Source organism: Cladophialophora bantiana, assembly GCF_000835475.1.
Source record: "Cladophialophora bantiana CBS 173.52 unplaced genomic scaffold supercont1.7, whole genome shotgun sequence".
NCBI classification, from domain to species: Eukaryota; Fungi; Ascomycota; class Eurotiomycetes; order Chaetothyriales; family Herpotrichiellaceae; genus Cladophialophora; species Cladophialophora bantiana.
In genome coordinates this window covers 1,635,597-1,655,511 of record NW_015971581.1, presented here as the reverse complement: position 1 = coordinate 1,655,511, position 19,915 = coordinate 1,635,597, and the positions used below count along the sequence as shown (strand labels likewise).

Sequence of the window (19,915 nt, the reverse complement as noted above, 5' to 3'; positions counted from 1 at the left end):
GGCTTCATTGTACTGGGCAGCACTTTGAGCAAGCGTTGGGATTTTAGAGATTGAATTCAGCTTATAGTGTTAGCGGGCAGCACGCACATACATTGAAGGCACATAGAAGGATCAGTTGCTATAGAGGCAGTTGGATACTGGGAGAATTTTTCAGAGCAGTAACCCCCTGACGGAGCAATTCTAGTTCTTCGTTGCAGCAGCCTCTGTCATCCGTGCAGTGCAGGGGAAGCTTGGGTTACCGGCCCCGAGCCATCAGTCGGATTTTGTAGCCAGGTCTGACCCCTTCTATAGATGTCGAAGTTTTCTCGATATATTCCACTTTCTGTGCCTCTGACTTGGAAAGATTTCCTCCTTCTCTGACAACTCACAGCCGCGCCCAAATCTAGATGACATTCTTCAGCTCCTGGCCGGCGAGAAAGCGTCTCAGGTTAGTGGCGATCAGGTTCTCGGCGTCCTGCGGCCTGCCGCCGGCGGCGTGCGGGCTGACGACGCAGTTGGGGGCGTGCCACAGCTTGCTGTCCTGGGGCAGGGGCTCGGTCTCGAAGACGTCAAGCGCGGCACCGCCGATGGTTTTGGTGGTGAGGGCCATGAACAGGGCGTCCTCGTCGATGGAGGTGCCGCGGCCGACATTAATCACCCAGGCGTGATTCGGCAAAAGAGCCAGCCGGTCCGCGTTGAGCGCGTGCTTGGTGCTCTCACTGCCAGGCAGGATCATCACCAGCGCGTCCGTCTCCTTCAGCAGGGTTGGTAGACTGTCTTCGCTGTACACCTCGACGCCGTCACGCACGCCGGCGCTCCGCGCGACGCCCCGAACGTTGGCGCCTAGCAGGCGCAGCATGGGCACCAGTGTCTTTGCGATGTTTCCAAAGCCCCAGACCAGGACGTTGGCGTCGCGCAGTGTCGTAAATTGCCCCTTGGGCCTGTCGGGCTGCGGCCCGCCCAGGTGCGCCGGCCACACGGGTGGATCGCGCATCTGGAAGTCGCGCATCTCGTAGAACTTGCGCGCTCCCACCAGCAAGAGGCCCAGCGTGTGCTCGGCCACGGTGCGGTCGTGCAATCCCGAGCCCGTCGTGATGGTGACTTTTGCCGGGTCGAAGCCCGCGGACAGGACGTCGTTGGGCCCCGCGGCCAGCGACTGGATCCATTTTAGAGACTTCATGTTCTGCGCCGCGTGCTTGAGGTTCGTGGGCGAGTTCGTCCACGTCACCATCATCTCGGCGTCGAGCAGGTCCGAGGGGATCTCCTTCTTCACGTCGTACGCGTGCAGCGACACCGAGAAGCCCTCCAGCTCTTGCACGTTCAAAACCAGCGACGTCGGGTAGAGGAGCTTCATCTTGTCAAAGGCTCCCGCTCGGCTTTCTTGCTCTTGCTCTTTTGAAACGGAATCCTCAATCAAGTCTCTCCCCCAACTCTCGCTCCCGGGGAATGAATATAATAATCAAGAAGAAAATAGAAGAAACCCACCCCTCACTGTGATGCTTGTTGTCCGCGGTCTTTCCCAAGTCAATTGTTTTATTTTCCTTGCTGCCTAGCTCAGGACTTTGTGGTTGGTTGTTTGGGGAGTACCTATTGTTGAGACGTCGAGAGAAAATGATCTAAATATTTGACGACGATATCGACGGCGCAGATCGGCCCTCTTGCCGCAAAGATGCGGAGTTTGGCCGATGCTTTTCAATTGCCGACAGGCCAGTAAGACTTGAAGCCCGGGAAACTTTTAGCCGGCCGGCTTTTGGGGGAGCCTTGTCTGCTCTTTCGTACATGCTCATATTTTATATCTTGGCGGCTGCTGCACCGAGGGGTACGGGAGTTTTATATCCGGCATGCTCGCGGGATGTACTCCGCCCCCCTGTAGAACAAAACGAATGAACTTCACCCTCAATCAAGACGAGATATCCGACAACTCTCGCTAGAACAGATTGGGTCACCATACATATCCCATCTTATGCCTCCCCCAAATCAATCAGACCATAGCAAAATATGGCTGCGAACCTGGTATAACACAAAAGATAGCCTTGTGCCGTATACAAGGCCATTGAAATCCATTTGAAAATCCCCATTTCTTTTGCCCGCAGATTCCATCCACATGTCGCTCCCATGTCGAACTAGTCAGATCATGGCCGTCGTCAGACAGAGATGGCCGAAGAAACTTACAAACTCTTCTCAGACCAGTTTCCCGTGCATCCCTTCACTTTTTTTGGTTCCCTTTTTGGCTCTATCCGACGCCTGTGCGGACCTCACATGACCACACATCTCCCCCCTTTCTTTCCACCGCCTCCTCCCTCCTTGACGCCCCCTGAACTAGTTGGCATGGGCGTTTGACTTCTAGGCACCTCATCGACTTTCTTCCTCTTCCCCTTTTTCTTCTTGCCCGATTCCGCTGAGGTTGGGTCTGATAACACCCGTCTATTGCCGTTTTCGATGGGACTGAACCCGCTTCCAGCCCAGACTCGCGCTTGATGGGTTGGCATTTGTTGATATAGCTGTTGCGGTCCCGATTGGGTCTGCGATGTTAGGTATGGATTTTGGTGCGGATGCGGCATAGGGGGGGCCATCTCTTGCGCGACACTATGCGATCTCGACCCCGGTTCACCTGGTCCGTACGAGGTGGATACGCTATCAATGGTGTCGAGTCTGCCCATTCGCGGTCGTTGAGCCTGAACCGCTGGCGGCGCATGGAGATTTGGCGTAGATGCAGAAATTGGGATTGAATGGCCGCTGCCCTTGGAGTTATTTCTCGTCAGTCCGTTAGGCGTATTGATCGCCTTGTTGAAGGACGGAGATCCTGGCACTCCAGCGGCACCCCATGCGCCTCGCGGTGGTGAGGAAGGCACGCCGGTACTATCCCTAACGTTGCGTGGCGCAGTATTTTGATTGATGGACCCATGGGTGGCGACTTGTGGAACCGGCTTTCGTGTGGTATAGGAGACTCGACGATTAAGGTTAGCCATTTGATCAGCTGTCGGAGGAACAATATTGTAAGACCCATTAGCCTGAATGACGGGCGGTGGTGCGGGTTGCGACGCGACCGGCTGATTAGCAGGTTCGTAAGCCTGTGACAGACGCATTTCATCAAGAGAAGTCGGGGTTGGCGGGACAGGGTGATTGAGACGAGCCTGCAGATTTGCTCCGGTCAGTGTGACAGACCCCGACGACGATGGCTTGTGCGCTGGGGCCATATCGGAAAGATTCTGCACATGCTGTGCGGTATTTAGAGGGGACGGACGTTCAGCCGTCTGTGGTCGCTGAGAGACAGGAGTGAGGTGATAAGGGGACGCTCGGCCTTCATGCGACACCGGTCTCGACGAATCTCCCGACACGGAAGGGGCGAACGGCGCATTTGCTGGATGTATCTGAGAAACCGGGCTTGCACGTTGATACTGCTCAGGTACTGGAGCATATGATGATTGATCATCCGGTGGGGCCGACGCACCATACTGACCGACAGCATGCCTCGGAGCAACATTTTCCGGCATCACATGGATTGGTTGAGGTGTCAAGTGAAGACGCTGTGTAAACTGTGAATTCATGGGATTGCCATGTCCAAAAACTGGATGCACTTGCGGAGTACGACCGTTCTCAGGAATCCCTGTCAATGGGATGGGCATTCCTCCCATCGGACGTGCTTGGACTAAAGGTGAACCCAACGTCATCCCGGGTTGAAGGTGGGGGGACCCTGTGGTATATGGCGGAGGTGGTGATTCCCAACCATCCAACTGCGGCCCGGGCGGCCGCTGATAGATGGCATTCGCAGCGTCTTGTTGCTGCGCCAGAGGTGGTCTAGGTGGATATCGTGCCGTCGAGAAACCAGCAGCTGTGGCAGATCTGTGCAGGTTCGGCGAGGCTTGTGGTGGAGGGAAGGGCGTCGAGTTGGCCAATGCAATTTGTGCGTCTACATCCAACGGCGAGGAAGCCTGGGAGACACTTCTCAAGCGTGATCCATGTGTCGCAGAGGCCGTAGTAATGGAGCGGCCGAGACCGCCTCGCAACCCTCCTCTCATCCCTCCTCTTGCGCGATCTCTGACTGTCCGCCTCCTTTCCATTGCCACCTCAATATCCATATCACCCATTTGTTCTATGAGCAACTCCGGCTCCTTTTCGCCCACTTCGATCGTCAGTTCTCGATCTGCGTCTTTCGATGGCGAATAGTCAAAATCGAGTATAGAGAGGCGTGAGCCATCCACGGGCATGGTTTCGTCTCCGAGTTCTTCCATAAATTGATCGACACCGCCAGGGGCAACGACTACCAGTCTCTTGCCTGTGAACGCGCACGGTCTATCTTCGCACCTTTCCACCCACTTGGCCGCTGTGGCGCCATCAAGTGTCTTAATCTGTTGGCATTTGACGAACAGGCTTTCTCGCCAATCAACTTTTGCAGCCAACGAGTCATCCTCAATGTCCTCGCTGCTTCCAGATATTGAAGGTGAATACGCCATCAAGGGTTCAATATGGCCTGTCGCAGAGGTGAGCGGCACCCTCCCTTGCAGACGCTGTTCGTGCCGCTCAACGACCGATCCCATATCCGGACTGGAATCTAACTTTTCGGGAACGCCGTAAATGCACAGGCCACTTCCAGCAAATCCAGCCACGACAAGAGTCCCGCAAACAGTCGCAGTGGGCGCAGTTGACGGCGCCGGCAAGCTGAATCGTCTGTTCGTCGTCGGATTTAAGAAGTAGGCGACGCCGGTTCGAGTGTCATCAGTGCGGACGGCTCGGTAGGACATGAGGGTATGATCATAAGCAAAAAGCCAGTTCGCGTCGCCTTCTGTGTGACCCTGCAACAGTTCTGCATGACTGCAAATGCTGCTAATTTGTGGGAATAGAATCTGGGTGGTCCACATGCGACTGTGAACCTCCTTTGGTGGTAAATCGTTTTCCGTGTAGAAAGGTGCAGTAATGACAACCGCTGAAGGCTCTTCCAGACTCTGAGTGCTGCCTACAAGCATCGATCCATCGCCGGAGAAGCTTAACATATCAACCCCTTCGCTTCGTACAGCTCTTCGGTCCGTAGAAAGGGCATTTGCAGCAAGCGAAAAGACTTCGACCCCGCCTTCATACGCGGCAGCCAGAACCGTACCTTCAGGAGCCAAGGCGATTGTCCTAGGCGGATTGTCCATGATCAAAACCTGTACATGCTTCACCCCTTCTGGTGTCAACTGATATACGTTCGCTTGATGTTTCGAGGACAGGACGGCTAACGTTGTGCCATCGTCAGTCACTGAAGCAGCCAAAGGTCGTCTCATTGTCTTGAGTTCATGGCGCACGGTGATAGGATCGGTGACAGCGTCGATGACGTATATTCGTGACGAACTGAGCGCGAGAATTGTTTGGCCGTTTGGTGAGAAGGAGAAGCGGAAAGCTTCTGCCCCAGGCAGGGCGGCAGAGGAACTCGCATTGACAGAGATTAGATTGACGAGAGTCTGGCGAGGTCGCAAGTATGCCTCGAACAGATTACGGCGGACCTCCGCTGCGAATTTTGTCTTGAGCCGGTACAGGTCAAATTTCCTAAACGGACCGGTGATGACAGTGTTGGACAAGGCATATGATGGACAACGAGACAGATGATGAGCATAAAGTTCTCGATTTTGGGCAGCCTTGTACCAGTTCTTGTTCAGTATGGCTAACGAGGCAAAGCTGTTGGCATCAACCGTCCATAGTATTCTAGTTCAAGTTAGCAAAACCGTCGGAGATCGGACTAACCACAGTTCTATTTATGGGTGGCGTACCTCTCCAGTACCTGGATGGGGAGTTTGTGAAAAGCAACGGCATCCCTTCTCTCATTATTTGGGACAATAGTATCTGGAGACTTGGGCCAGTTGTCGGCAGCAGCAGGGTCACTGGTTTGGGATATACCTAGGCCTCCCTCACGGCTAGGCTCATGGTCGTCCAGGTCCAGTGGCTGAGGCGGAATATCATCCTCGTGCGAGACAGTCGAACCGGTGTTGGGCGGTGGATACACAATCAGTTGCGGCGACATTGCAGACAGACCGCCGAAGAGGTGGATGGCAGTGCTACACATAAAGGCGCGAAGAAGATGACATGATGATGGTGGCCTCAATATTGCATGCCTCCATGAACGCGTCGGGTCGCGACGGGGAAGAAGGAAAGCTTCCTTCTTTTAGGTCGCCGACGGTTGGGGAGGCTGATGCGAGATGTTGATACCGGGTGTTGTCCAAGTCGTCAAGTCGTAGAGATGGCAACGAGTTGAGATCCGGTATGATGGAGGGCGGCACTATGGAGATGTGAAGGGATGTTGATATCAAAGATGATTGATGAGAAGCGAATGGGTGGTTCGGGAGAGTGTCAGGGTAGTCAGCGTGCGAAGGGAATCTCAGGGCTACCGGGTAGCTAGCAGCGAGTCTAGCCAACTAAGCTGCGAGCAGTTAGCAGCCCTAGTATTGGGAAGGCCACGCCAAACGATCACTTGCGGAGTGCCTATTATTCAGTTTACTGAGCGCGGCCTGGGTACCCTCAGTGCCTCTGACCCCCCCCTTCCCCCCCCATGGCATCCCCCTATTATTCTAGGAGCTACCTGAATTGTTTGTTAATAGACGCAGTGCCAGCACGTTTGTTAGCGAGGCCAGCTGCCAATCGCAGGTGCGCTTAGGCCTTCGGGTCTCGGTTCTAGACAGACTGACCGCCTAACGTCCCTTAAACACCATCATACACGTGCCTGGCCATTTAGGGAGAACCTCCGCATCGAGCCTAGCCTAGCAGGCCATGCGCTACCAGCATCTTTTCTTAGAAAATGTTAAACGAAGATGCATCTTCACCATCACACGACCCCCTGCACCAGCCACAATACTGCGTACAAATACCTACTACCGAGTTCGTATCCAAGTCTGACCCGAGACCTTTCTATGGAGGACGCCCCAGGCACTCATAGACACAGTTCGTCAGACTGAGCAGTGTGACCTACCCCCATTGTTGCATTCACGTCAAACACCATCTACCTCATCATCGTCTTCCCTGTTTTCTCCTCTCTTAGATAGAGTAACACTGCCCGGATCATTTACTACTTCGGGCCATTCAGCAGTTTCAGCTTGACGCTCATCGACACTGACTCTCCACCGAACATCTCATCGTCTCTGGAACTACCCACCTCGCCACCACCCGCAGCGCTCGTTAACCGTTGGGAATCTATCTCACACGCCCAAGCCTCATCCTCGAAATTTGTACGGAGTACACGATGAGAGATGATATATTCTGAATTTGGACCCCCCAGCCCCCAGTCTCATATCTCTGACACGACTGTCACGGCTGTTTCCTCGCCTCAAGTATTTCCACAATTGTTTGTACAATAATATTCTAAAACCCCCGTCAGGAGAACGCAATGGCTTGCAAATGGCAGTCTCTCTCGCTCGGTCGAGAAGGTCAATCATGCTCAATCATGCTCACTTCTGCTCTGCTTCCTCTGCTTTTTTGCCGCCCGACAGACCTGAAAACCAATTACTGGGCTTCATGCTGTTGTACGCCTCTTCTTGGAATCTCTTCTCTTCCGCCTCTCGTTCGGCTAGAAACTTTGCACCTTCCTCTTGAATTTTCTTCTCCAGTTCCATGTATTGTCTTTGACCGCGCTCCCTGATTTGATCCCAAAGCATCTTACCCTCGGACATCCCCTCATCGGAGCCGTGCGCTCCTTCAGGGCTCGACAATCCCAGCATGGACGAGAGTTTTCCCAGACTCTTTTTGGGTCGCTTCTTGCGCTTTTCTGCTTCTTCGGCCTCAAACTTGGCCCGAAGGAGTTTCTCTCTTCGGGCGAACTCAGCAGGTATATACGTTCCTTCGAATGACTTCAAGACTTCTCGTACATCGTCAAATCCCATTGTGGCCAGATATTCCAGGAACGGAATGAATTGAATCAGCGTCTGGTCTTTGGGGTCGCCGTTCCACTTGGGCAGGATGATGGCGTTTTCAGGCTGATGCTTCACATGATGAGGATCAGTGTCCATGATGAGCACTTTCTTCAGGTCTCGGTTGAGATATGAGAGGTCCTATACCATTTAGTGCCGTCCTTCATCACTGCATTTGGCAAACTCACCTTGACATAACCACCGTCTTTGTATACTGTGGCTTCGCGAAACAAGGGCCATCGAATCATGGAATAAGGATCCAACTTTCGAAGCACCTGTTCCACCACTGCCATCGGCTGACTGGTAAAGAGGACTAGTTCATAGTAGCTTGAGAGGTATCGCAGAAAGTAATCCACTCCCGGTCGCTTGGCTATCCGCCAGCCCTTCTCCCGCGTCCACTCAGAATGGACGAGCATGTCCTCCAAGCTTATAACGAGAACAAAAGGATATCGGAAGTTGGGGTCGGGGTCCTCATCTGGCAGAAGTTTCGTCGTGACGGGATCTCGGTAATAACTCAGTGTTGAAGACAGGCGAGCACTAATTCTGTTGTAGAAAGGTCTGAAGCCCCAACCTGACGGGGCATCAGGGTGTTTCTTCTCCTCCTCTTCGTTTTCCCAGTTACGCCCCAAATAGACGGAGAAGCCGACGGAGCCCAACCCCAAGATAATATACATGTATCTGAAGGCCGCGTTCTTCTTTCGGTCGCTAGAAGAGACGTATTCTTCCCGAGGGATGTCGCCACGATCTCGTCCCCGCGCTCCGCTTGGTAGCTCTTCCGAGGGGTCCTCAGTGATGTTGAGGCTCGGGGGGTGATGAGTTTGTTTCGACCTGGCAGCACGAAGCTCCGCGTCCAACGTCGACGGAATGCCCTTGGTCAGGTCGGGTAGAGGTTGCTGTGGTTGGCCCTGTGCTTCCTGCTCTTGTTCTGCAGCAACGTTTTCTGGTTGGGGTACGGCTGGCTCATCCTTCAATTCCCGCTGTTGTCCTTCTTCCCTCAAAGATCTTTTACTTGCTTGGGCTACTGATGCTGAGACATCGTCAAGATCTCGAGCGGGATCGGCACCGAAGGGCGGACGTTGGGGAGGAATCTGCTGTTTCGGAGACGAAACTGATGGACTGGTAGGTGCGGAGTCTGAGGGAGTTTCGGCGTTCGGTGCCTGAGCAGGTTGAACAAAAGGGACTTTTCGCAGGGGTTCCTTTTGATGCGGCGAGTCCTTTGATGTTCCGGGAATCTTATAATCTGCGTCCCTAGTAGGTCGATCTCCTTTGGAATAGCATCGCAACTGAATCTGCGGCAAAGCTTGCGGAACCAGAGGCCAGATGTATCGCGGCCTCAAGAGAGGCAATGCTGCACGTCTTAGCATCTCTCAATCGACATATCCCCAAAGCGAGGAAATTGGCATGAGATGTCGATGAGCTGAAAGATACTTGCAGCTACCGTGGACAGGAGAAAGCGTTTCTGGGTGGGTTGTGGAAATCTGATGATGGTTGAGTCGGCGCATTCGCCAGCGAAATAAATTCTTTCGACTCCGAATCTGCTTGCCTGGACATCGACACATCTTCTCGTCCTTGGCGTCTTCGGGCACGGTTGCCTCCACCGCGGCAACTGACTCCGCATTGCCTTTACTCCTCCTCTTCTTCTTCTTCCTCCTCCTCCTCTTTCTCTTCTCTTCTCTTCTCTTCTCTTCTCTCACAAAGAAAGTTGATTTACACCCAGAATTTTTGACTCGCCGTCCACAGACATACCATATGTTCGAGGAGTTGTATTAGCTGGGCAGAAAAAGTTCGCAACCAGAACCATCGTTCTCCTCAAGAGCGCACGAGAGGCCAGCCCATGATCTTCCAGTCGCCCCGTAAGGACGAGACATCCCTTTTCTTCCTTCACAAAATCATCACGATGAGTGTGTGAAAGTCGCCGTCTCAAGAGTGGTGAACTACACGCGTACCAACATACATCTTGTTCTTACTTCGCTACCCCCCGAATCCAACCTCCGATGCCGGTGTCATGGAAAGAAGGTCTCGTCAACGCCTTTCCGATCCCTCAAGATCGCACGAAGCTGAGATATGTTTCGAAGAAGGACAAACATAACGTGACCATATCGTCGGAGCTCGTTTCTGTTGTGGATTCGTTGGAAACAGTCTCTTTGGAAGGAGACCCTTTCCCGTTCCTCGACCTACCAGGGGAGATCCGTAACAGGATCTACCAATTGGTCTTGTTTGGCAAGCCGGGTTACCGAGTCATTCATGGTCGGATGAGACCTTCTCGCATAGGTATCATGCTTGCCAACAAGCTTACGCACCGCGAAGCCGCCTACGTACTTTACAGCACTTCGAGCTTCCGGATCTTTCCTCTCCAGGATTTTACTCCTGCGCCGGTCATACAAGAGCTCCGGCCCATGTATCGCGACATGGTGACCTCGCTGGAAATGGTGGTCGGCTCAAGCTGGACAAGTCCACCCAAGACCTGGCGCGTAGGTAAACTACTGGCAAAGCGCCTGTCCAAGCTCTCCGCGGTGAACACTCTGAAGATTTTCGTCGAGCTTGATCCAAGCCTGCCGATGTTTGAGAAATATCGCGTCTCCCTGGACTTCTATACTGATTTCTGCGGAGACCTGTTACGAGATGTCCTCGCGTGTATGCCGCATCTGAGCCATATTGAAATGAATGGGAACCCGGGCATTGACACTACTGGGCCACTAGTTTCGAGGTTGCTCAAGGAAGTAGAGGCAAAGGGAAAAACATGTACTTTAGGACCAACGAAGGCGATAGCCACTCCGACTGGGGTGAAACTGGCATTTTGGTAACGGAGAACAAGATTAATACAGTACCTACGTGACAGTTCTTGCGGATCTTTCGGGCACCATTGTGTCTGGTTCATTCGAAAGACCACTTATGAACCTCTTGGTTCTTTCTGTAGCCCAACGCCGTGCATGCATGTCCTGATGGATAGATACAAGTTACAAGCCGCGCCTGCCCTAATGCCCATCTCTGCTCACAGTTCCTCATCCACTTCCATGTCTCCATTCTGCTCCATCCTGTCCCGATGAGTGCCGTTTGTGCCGTTCCCGTTTGCTTGCACAGCCTTCTTCGCCACACTTGCCTCTTTGTCGATCATTTGCCTGCTCACGGCGACAATGTTATCTTCAATCAGCCTCTGCCCGACATCTTCGATGTGTTTCTTCGGATCCACTTTTCCCACGTATCTCGTCTTCAGTTGTTCCGCAGTTAATTCGTTCTCCTCCCGCACGCGTTTCTCGTACCCTTCTGCGAGTTGGACGAGTTGTTGAAGGCCCTCTTCGTTTCTCTTGCGTTCTAAGCCAAAACTAGAGGGCAGTTCGAGGCCTTCAGTCCAGACTTCCTTGTGGAGGTTCATGAGCATGTTCTCTTCCAAGCCAGTCTTGCGGTATTGGATTCCGATGCTGTAGTAATGTCTATTCAAGCCGTGGATCAGCGCTTGTATGGAGGGTTTGTTCAGATGACCTAAATTCGAGGTGGTTTGCCGGGGCTCTTGGCCCATCATGATGGCTTGGGGGTTAATAAGCCGGAATGCGTCGATGACAACTTTGCCCTTGACGGATTGGATGGGGTCGATGACAACAGCCACGGCGCGGGGCGTCAGTTGTTCGAATGATTGTTGCGTGTTGATATCGACTGAGGACAGCCAGCATCCGAACCCTGGGTGGGAATGGTACCAACCCACCACCACCTCGGGCCGACCTGTCTGGCGTAGCATATCCATCATCTTTGTTTGAAAGACCGGGTCGACGGACTCGACAGTGACCGAAGTTCCTGACTGCGGCATCGCAAAGACGTCGACAACTCGGACAGTAAAGTCATCCACGAACTCGCCGAGCATTAGTCCCATTACTTCCATTGGAACACCTGCCCTGCCGTGGCGGAGCATCTTTAGGAGGGCGAGGGAGGAAATGTAGACGGTCTCGGAGTTGTCGACCAAGTTTGTGTCCTGTCCAGTCTGGGTGCCGCCCATGTGTGCGGCGGCGAGCATTCGATTAAAGCGGTCCATAATGACGGGTGGGCCGAGTAGATGTGAAGGCGGAGAGAATAGAAACGTAAAAGGGAGGGAGGAGGGAAGATGTCGAGACTGATAATTCCGATCGAAGTCAATCTGTGGCGGCAGTTTACACCAGCGGGAATCCGAACAGTAGAGAAGCCTGAATCGAGATGGTAGAGGTTCTCCGGGTCGCTGGAATCAATGTGAATTATGACACTCTCCAGAGGGAGATCAACACAGTGGTACGATGCCGCCGTCTCTTGTTTCTTTTCAAGCGAAAATGTGAAGCTGCAAGGCAAGCACGAACTGCGCGTTCACAGTTCATATTCAGATCCCAAAGCGGTTAGCCCGTCCTGCTCGCTCAGCCCGGTTGGCCCGTTGCGCCTCCGCAAATCGTTGGAGACGGAATCATGTCGATGGGCCCGTTTCTGCCCTTTCTGCGCTTTGCCTCGCGCATATGGAATAATTCACCTCCCGCCGATCTTCCTCCTGCTGGCCATTTGCACCTTTCATTCACTTTCCTCGAAAAGTTCGTTTCTCTTGGGCCAAGTGTCCATGTTCAAGGATATCCTTGCGCCTTCTCCGTCTCAAATCTTCCCCTCACTAGACGACTATTCCAGCCTCCTTGCGCCTTTCCCCCACCGATTGACAAGCTCCGTCGAAGCAAGGGGACGGAGGGAGTGGAGCAAGATACTGTGAGGACCTGAAAGGCGCACAATTCTATCCGCGACCCGAATAGTCATTCTTCCTGTTCAATCTATCGCCCTTCCTCTGTTGGCCCGACGGCTCGACAGCCTTTACGCCCAACATGGCATTCGCACCTGTTGACGTTCCGTCATCCTACAAGCGCGAGGACAAGAAAAGAGTTGCATACTTTTACGACTCAGATGTGGGCAACTATGCCTATGTGTCAGGTCATCCCATGAAGCCTCACAGAATACGGCTCGCCCACTCCCTGGTAATGAATTATGGCCTGTACAAGAAGATGGAAATCTATCGCGCAAAGCCCGCCTCCAAGTACGAGATGACCCAGTTCCACACCGACGAGTACATCGATTTCCTTGCAAAAGTCACGCCCGACAACATGGACTCATACCAAAAAGAGCAGCAAAAATATAATGTCGGCGATGATTGTCCTGTCTTTGACGGACTCTTCGAGTTCTGCGGAATCAGCGCAGGTGGTTCCATGGAGGGCGCTGCTAGATTAAACCGTCAGAAAGCAGATATTGCCATCAATTGGGCGGGCGGGCTGCATCACGCGAAGAAATCAGAAGCCAGTGGATTTTGTTATGTCAACGACATCGTTCTCGGCATCATCGAGCTTCTGAGATTCCACAAAAGAGTCCTCTACATCGACACTGATGTCCACCACGGTGACGGTGTCGAAGAAGCCTTCTATACCACTGACAGGGTCATGACTGTGTCTTTCCACAAATATGGAGAATATTTCCCCGGTACCGGCGAACTTAGAGACATCGGCGTGGGCTCGGGCAAATACTATGCCGTCAATTTCCCTCTCCGAGATGGTATAGACGATACATCCTACAAGGGCATTTTCGAGCCCGTTATTCGAGCCACCATGGATTACTATCAACCCTCGGCCGTGGTCCTGCAATGTGGGGGCGATTCTCTCTCCGGTGATCGTCTGGGCTGCTTCAATCTCAGCATGAGAGGTCATGCAAATTGCGTTAGATTTGTCAAGTCCTTCAATCTTCCTACTCTCATCCTTGGGGGCGGTGGTTACACCATGCGTAACGTTGCAAGAACATGGGCATACGAGACTGGGGTTCTGGTTGGCGAGTACATGCAACCAAATCTTCCGTACAACGACTACTATGAGGTCAGCTGTTCTTCGTCGTTTCCCAGGCATTGCTGACCCTTTCTATAGTATTACGCTCCCGATTATGAATTGGATGTCCGTCCTTCAAACATGGAAAATGCAAATTCGAGAGAATATCTCGAGAAAATCCTTGGTCAAGTGCTGGAGAATATGAAGAGGACGGCCCACGCCCCATCAGTGCAAATGACGGATGTACCCAGAGAGTCCCTAGGCATGAATGACGAAGACGAAGCTGCCCTCGACGATCTTGACGAAGACCAAAACCCGGATACACGCATCACTCAGCGCAAGGCAGACAAGTACATACAGAAGAACGGTGAACTCTCTGACAGCGAAGACGAAGAAATGGAAGAAGTGAATGGTCGCCCATCAGCCGCCCGAAAACGACGTATCATGCAGAATTACCGGCATATCATGGATGTAGGCGGCAATGACTCCGGTGTGGAAACGGAAAGTGGGACAGGAACACCACAGCAAGTGTCTAGTCTACCCGACGAAGCGGCAGATGAGATGAATGTGGACGAGGAGCTGGACGACAAGATCGGCCACCAGACACCGAGTCCTCCCAGCGGTGAACAGCGGGTAAACGGCTCTGCTGCCGTTTCAGGTCTCCAATCGCCCGATCATCACGCATCAGCTGAAACTGCTGATGGTGACGTGGAGATGGGGGATGCAGATATGCCGGACGGAGATGCTGCGCCTGCGGATGAAGCTGAAGCTGCCCGACTCACCGAAGCAGAACCAACCACAATAGTCCAACAGCAGCGTACTCCTCCGGATTCGCCACCCACGCCGGAGGCCGAGGAACCCTCGCCCACTCTTCCCAGTGCTGTGGTTCCAGGAACGGCGATGACCGACGCTGAAGATTCAAGCATAGTGACCGTTCCGACTATCGCCGCGGTGCCCACAAAACCCGACGCCACTGGGGTCACGGCCTCGGAAGTGGCTATCAAGGAAGAAGCCGTGGGTGATGACGAAGTCGCAAAGGCGCAGGAAGAAGGGCGCATAGAGAGGGAAATGGCGAACACGGCAGGGGAAGCCCGGACAGAAGCGGTGGCAAAGGTTGAGTCAGACAAGGCAGCCGAGGGCCAACATCAAGAGATCGAGACCACTGCGGAGACAGCAGCTGATTCACCACAAGGATCTTAGGAAGGATCTTGGAGTTTTGAGCTGCTTCTGCGACAACATTGAGGGGGTCCTTTCATCATGGTTGAATCGGGAGGATGTACACACAGAAGGAAGAAGTGAGGGTTTCGAAGCAAGGCGTGTAGGTGGGCATGGTCGGCGCTTCAATGAGGATAGGAGTGTGCAACGACGATTGGGGCTACGCTCGAGGGAAAAGGCTAGTGGCGTAGCATATGGGACAGGAAGAAGCTGGGCTGAACTGGTCGGAATCGATACGCGACGGGGTCTGGGGGCAACTGTCTTATTATTATTTCAAACCCGGATATGCATTGATAGCTTTCCCACGAGTTCAGATTTGTTTGCCTGGTATCTTTGGAAGCATCGGTGCAAGGGGTAATTTTGCCCACATGAGAAAGGAGTCCTCTGCGCTTTCCCCAGTTCTCACCTGCGTCTCATTATTAGAGAGCTCGATTACTGTGTCGCCACTCTCAAGACGACCTTCCCTCCGCCCTTTCGTCCCCTGGCTTCGGCAAACTCCATGGCCTCTCTGCCGTTCTCCAGTCCAAACGCCTGCTGCTGGTGGACGTGTCCCTTCAATTTGCCGGCCGTGACCCACCGCGCAAGGACGTCCAATTCCTCGCCCGATGGTTTCACGACGAAGAATTCGACTTCCTCCACGCCGGCTCTGGCGCAGTTCTGGTGGATCTGCGCGGCGGTTTCGGCGCCGTAGACCTTTATCGGCGCGACGATTGTGATCACGCGGCCGCCTGGGTTTATGATAGTGTTGAGTGCCGGTGTGTCGGTGAGGAGGAGCGTGGAGAGTGTGCTCCCTCCGATGCAGTCGACTACCACATCCACGGGTGGTAGGCTTCGAGAGGCGAAGGAGGACGGCAAAGAGGTGTATGCTTCGGAGGTGTAGTCGATGATAGTGTCTGTGGACACGTCAATGAGGGGTGTTATCAGAGGTGCAGACGCTGAGCTGCATGTTGCGATCACGGAAAATCCAGATGCTTTGGCGAGCTGGAGCGTTGGAAGGCCGACGGAGCCTGCCGAGCCGAGAATGAGCACCCTTTTACGCGGCGCCGACGACGACAACGGGAGCGGTGAGTCCGTCGATGGTAGGGGTAATCTGCCGTGTGTGTAAAGTGCTTGGTATGCTGTCAGTGCTGAGAGCGGGAGAGTCGCCATTTGTTCCACCCAGGCCTCCTCCGAAATGGCAGAGCTATCTGGGTTGCTCGGCGCAAGGCTGAGCTCCTTTTCAAGGGCAAGCGTATACGTTGCTGCTGCACCGTCACGGTCAAAGTCGAGAAGAGCCCAGACTCTGTCCCCGGGTGAGAACTTTGGTTCTGATTGGGCATTTGGGGATATGAGAACTCGATCCACAATGCCAACTACATCGTGGCCTGGGATTGCACCACCATATGGTTGAAAGCGCGACGGCTCGAGGATTTCTTGCCAGGTAAGTTCGCCTCGAGTTAAAGCGGTGGTCAGGACGCGGATCAAGTAGACGTGTTGCGATGGGGTTGAGGAATCGGGGCCGTGGACAGGGGGTTCGGGATAGTCTGCTGCTGTGTATTGAAGGTCTGATGGGCAGGCTGGATTGTCTGGGAAGCGGAAGGGTGGCTCTGCCCCATAGAGGACACCGGGAAGGTGAAGGGAACGCATTGCAATGGAGTAGACGAGTTGGTAGAGCGAAATGACAATGAGATGAACTTGGGACTAGGTTATTCCCCTTTCTCTTCCTTGATATGCCTTCCAGCTCCTGTGGTGGCCGCCCTCGGAGATGATCAAGACCGCGGAAGAGAACCGTTAGTCATCGGGGATGAATGATCAAGGAGTGTCTTCTTGAATTATCTATCACTCGCCAACCATGCTGCAGATGGCAGTTCGTCCCACGTAGAGGAGAGTGCGTGCTTTACGTTCCGTGCAAAGGGCGCATTCTGAGATTCCAGCAGGGACCTGATTTGGTGGAGATGATCTGAGGACGATGAAAGACTCGGGGGTATGGAGCACATGTTAGCCAAGTTATTAGTGGCAAGAAAAGGAAAGAAAAGTGGCTGCGCTGTGCTTGAAATTTGGCCCATCTGGCCCCAATCACCAGTTGTTGTTCAAGTCGTGTAATGCTCGGGACGGAGGACCTTGCACTTGGCTTTGCTGGTGCTACTCCGTATCAACCGTTCGTGTTAACATGGCGCAGCTTCACGTTTATTAGCCACGCAACGACCTTCTTCTTCCCCCATTGCCGGAGCTCTGTATTCCTGTTTTATTTCTTTCTTCCTGCATTTGGCCGTCTTCCATCGGCTCTCACGGTTCTGTTGTGGCCTGCGGGACAACTTTCTCCCTACCGACTCCGGCCTCCCTTCAAGTTCATCTCCACACGTCCGCCTATTGTTTTCTGCTTATCGTGGCCCATTGCACCAGGTTGACGCAGCCTATGTTGACCCGTCAACTCGACCTTGCACGACCTGAAAAGACTCCCTCAGCCTTCTCCGCATTATATTAACGCTCGTCCATCCCATCCGCTTTCGCTGAGCCCGGCCGCAATCTGCTTGTTCGGATCCCCAGGGATCAAAGTGGAGCGCCAACATGCCTCTCTCCGAGTACTTTACGAGTCCTACATCCCTCTATAATCGACAGTTCCTCGGCAAGCTAGTCGCTCGAGACCAGATGCCCTTCGCCGACGATGCATTGCAGGTCCTCAAAAAGACCGCTCCTCATTCGGGCCACCCGAACTTCGCGCACCTCACCCTTCTCGTTTTCGAAGCTGTGTTGGAAGTGGTCTGTGTCAGTCTACCAGGATATATAGTGGCAAGGCAGGGCATGTTCGACGCCGAGGGGCAGAAGTTGATGGCCAATCTGAATGTCATGCTGTTTACGCCATGCCTTATCTTCACAAAGCTAGCGTCACAGCTCACAGCAGAGAAGTTGGCTGATTTGGCCATCATCCCGGCCATCTTCGTCGTCCAAACCTTGGTTTCGTTCCTATGCGCTTGGGCCATTGGGAAGGTGATGAAATTTAAAAAGAGACAAGCCAATTTCGTGATTGCCATGGGCGTGTTCGGCAACTCTAATTCTTTGCCCATTTCGCTCGTCCTATCTTTGTCCAAAACGCTCAAGGGGCTGCATTGGGATAAAGTCCCTAATGACAATGATGAAGAGGTTGGAGCTCGAGGGATCCTCTACCTGCTCATCTTCCAGCAATTGGGCCAGCTACTGCGCTGGAGTTGGGGCTACAATGTCCTGCTCGCTCCACCAGACAGCTACACGGAAGCAGAAGGCGGGACCAAGAAGGAAGATCGCATTGAACGAGGGCGAGGAGAGTTTCGCGAGTACACAGATGAGGATGCCGGAAATCGTCGGCTGCTCAGCCCCAGCTATGATGGGATTCGAGATACCAGCGAGGACTTTGAGGAATACCAGGAGGACGAGGACGAGGACGACGATGTGACTCGAATAGGAACCGAGTCACCGACGACAGCAAAGTCCGACGGTCTCAAAACCCCGCGCACTCCACACAACAGGTCCTCGAGGACTTCCCCCAATAGACAACTGAACGGCTCCGCCCATGATACAACTGATCTCATACATACTTCTCCCAATGAGATGATGGGGCCTCATCACCATGTCGACTACCCTGCGTGGCTGAAATATCCGGAAAACAAAAAGTACGATGAGAATTGCGGAGGCATCAGAGGGTACATCAATCGTGGAAGAAACGCGGCCCGATACCAATTTTTGAGGATTGGGCATTTTATTCGGACAAGGTCGAGGCGGACCTTTGACTCACTTCCTAAGCCAGTGCAGAGAGCCATGTCCTACACCGGGGCAAAGATCGCCGCCTTTCTGGCTGGTGTGTGGGAGTTTATGAATCCGCCGCTGTGGTCCATGTTGGTTGCCATCATTGTGGCATCTGTGCCCTACCTGCAACATCTCTTCTTCGATAAGGGGACGTTCCTGGCAAATTCGGCCACGCGAGCGGTACAACAGAGCGGTGCCGTCGCGGTCCCACTGATTCTGGTGGTGCTTGGAGGGAACCTTGCCCGAAATACCATACCCAAAAATCAACCAGGTGATATCACGGACCCAAAAGAAGAGAATAGGCTGCTCTATGCATCATTGCTGGCGCGGATGGTGTTCCCGACAATTGTGATGGCGCCCTTCCTGGCGTTGGTCGCCAAATACGTCCCTGTCAGCATCGTTGATGACAAGATTTTCATCGTGGTCGCTTTCCTCCTTACCGGGGCACCGTCAGCGCTCCAGCTGAGCGCCATCACACAGACAAACAATGTCTATCCAAAGGTTATGTCGAACATCCTCTTTCAGAGCTACGTGGTTTGGATCCTCCCATCGACACTAATACTGGTTCTTTTGGCCCTGGAAACGGTGGAATGGGCAACGAATTGAAGTTCTGCAATGGCCATTGGGAAGTGTGTTGTGCGGGCGTGATTTGTCGATATCGGGTTGACTTGGGCACGGAGTCATGGAAATGGGTGCTTGTAGGTCGATTGGGCCGTCGTGGCAGCATTGTACTGATACAGCTTGGACGGACGGGTATGGGGATATGGACAGACAAACAACAGATAGGGCCAAAAAGAGACGACGATCAATATCTTCATGTACAATGACTTCATCCTATGCCATAATAGAGGATGGACAACTGACTGTTGGTGGGGGGTGGAGGCGAAGGGGTCTCTGGGCTATTATGTCACTGTGGCTTGTTAACGAGTTGTCATTTGTATTGCGCGGTGTCAATCTTGAATCACGAATAGGTCATGATCCATTAAGTCCATCTTGGCCCATCTTCGTTGGACATCCGCTGAAGCCTCATACGTATCCACTGATGTAGAATGACGTCGGCCGTGAGTGTCTCCTGGGGGGCCAGCAGGGGATTTGGGGGTGCGACGGAAGGGACTACCTGTAGGGGTCCTGGTTTAAAGCCGCGCTTCCCCGGGATACCGAATATGAGGTTTCATTGAAATGCCATACCGCCACACCACCATACCAAGCCCTTCTCTCCCGTTCTTTCTACCAGGTGCCTTGCCTGCCTTAAAGTTAGTTGACCTGCAGCTGCCCAGCGGTAAACAACCC

At 53.3% G+C, this 19,915-nt stretch overlaps 8 protein-coding genes across 8 annotated transcripts; 3 read left to right on the top strand and 5 right to left on the bottom strand.

Annotated features, from left to right (window-relative positions):
* Positions 1 to 382: 382 nt before the first annotated feature.
* On the bottom strand, positions 383 to 1,333 carry Z519_05594 (uncharacterized protein; the record flags this gene model as incomplete). Its single annotated transcript, XM_016763334.1, has 1 exon — positions 383 to 1,333. The coding sequence occupies one exon, from the start codon at positions 1,331 to 1,333 to the stop codon at positions 383 to 385; it is 951 nt and encodes a 316-aa protein (XP_016620947.1).
* Positions 1,334 to 2,234: 901 nt separating this feature from the next.
* Z519_05593 (uncharacterized protein) lies at positions 2,235 to 5,974 on the bottom strand (the record flags this gene model as incomplete). Its single annotated transcript, XM_016763333.1, has 2 exons — positions 2,235 to 5,658; positions 5,724 to 5,974. 2 exons carry the CDS (start codon positions 5,972 to 5,974, stop codon positions 2,235 to 2,237), a joined length of 3,675 nt encoding a protein of 1,224 aa, XP_016620946.1.
* Positions 5,975 to 7,391: 1,417 nt separating this feature from the next.
* Positions 7,392 to 9,214, bottom strand: Z519_05592 (uncharacterized protein; the record flags this gene model as incomplete). The annotated part of the gene is made up of 2 exons (XM_016763332.1): positions 7,392 to 7,991; positions 8,039 to 9,214. 2 exons carry the CDS (start codon positions 9,212 to 9,214, stop codon positions 7,392 to 7,394), a joined length of 1,776 nt encoding a protein of 591 aa, XP_016620945.1.
* Positions 9,215 to 9,844: 630 nt separating this feature from the next.
* On the top strand, positions 9,845 to 10,654 carry Z519_05591 (uncharacterized protein; the record flags this gene model as incomplete). Its single annotated transcript, XM_016763331.1, has 1 exon — positions 9,845 to 10,654. One exon carries the CDS (start codon positions 9,845 to 9,847, stop codon positions 10,652 to 10,654), a length of 810 nt encoding a protein of 269 aa, XP_016620944.1.
* A 188-nt stretch (positions 10,655 to 10,842) lies between these two features.
* On the bottom strand, positions 10,843 to 11,874 carry Z519_05590 (uncharacterized protein; the record flags this gene model as incomplete). Its single annotated transcript, XM_016763330.1, has 1 exon — positions 10,843 to 11,874. The coding sequence occupies one exon, from the start codon at positions 11,872 to 11,874 to the stop codon at positions 10,843 to 10,845; it is 1,032 nt and encodes a 343-aa protein (XP_016620943.1).
* Positions 11,875 to 12,670: 796 nt separating this feature from the next.
* Positions 12,671 to 14,851, top strand: Z519_05589 (histone deacetylase RPD3; the record flags this gene model as incomplete). Its single annotated transcript, XM_016763329.1, has 2 exons — positions 12,671 to 13,702; positions 13,751 to 14,851. The coding sequence occupies 2 exons, from the start codon at positions 12,671 to 12,673 to the stop codon at positions 14,849 to 14,851; spliced, it is 2,133 nt and encodes a 710-aa protein (XP_016620942.1).
* Positions 14,852 to 15,298: 447 nt separating this feature from the next.
* Z519_05588 (uncharacterized protein) lies at positions 15,299 to 16,492 on the bottom strand (the record flags this gene model as incomplete). Its single annotated transcript, XM_016763328.1, has 1 exon — positions 15,299 to 16,492. One exon carries the CDS (start codon positions 16,490 to 16,492, stop codon positions 15,299 to 15,301), a length of 1,194 nt encoding a protein of 397 aa, XP_016620941.1.
* Positions 16,493 to 17,413: 921 nt separating this feature from the next.
* Z519_05587 (uncharacterized protein) lies at positions 17,414 to 19,231 on the top strand (the record flags this gene model as incomplete). The annotated part of the gene is made up of 1 exon (XM_016763327.1): positions 17,414 to 19,231. One exon carries the CDS (start codon positions 17,414 to 17,416, stop codon positions 19,229 to 19,231), a length of 1,818 nt encoding a protein of 605 aa, XP_016620940.1.
* Between the last annotated feature and the right edge of the window lie 684 nt (positions 19,232 to 19,915).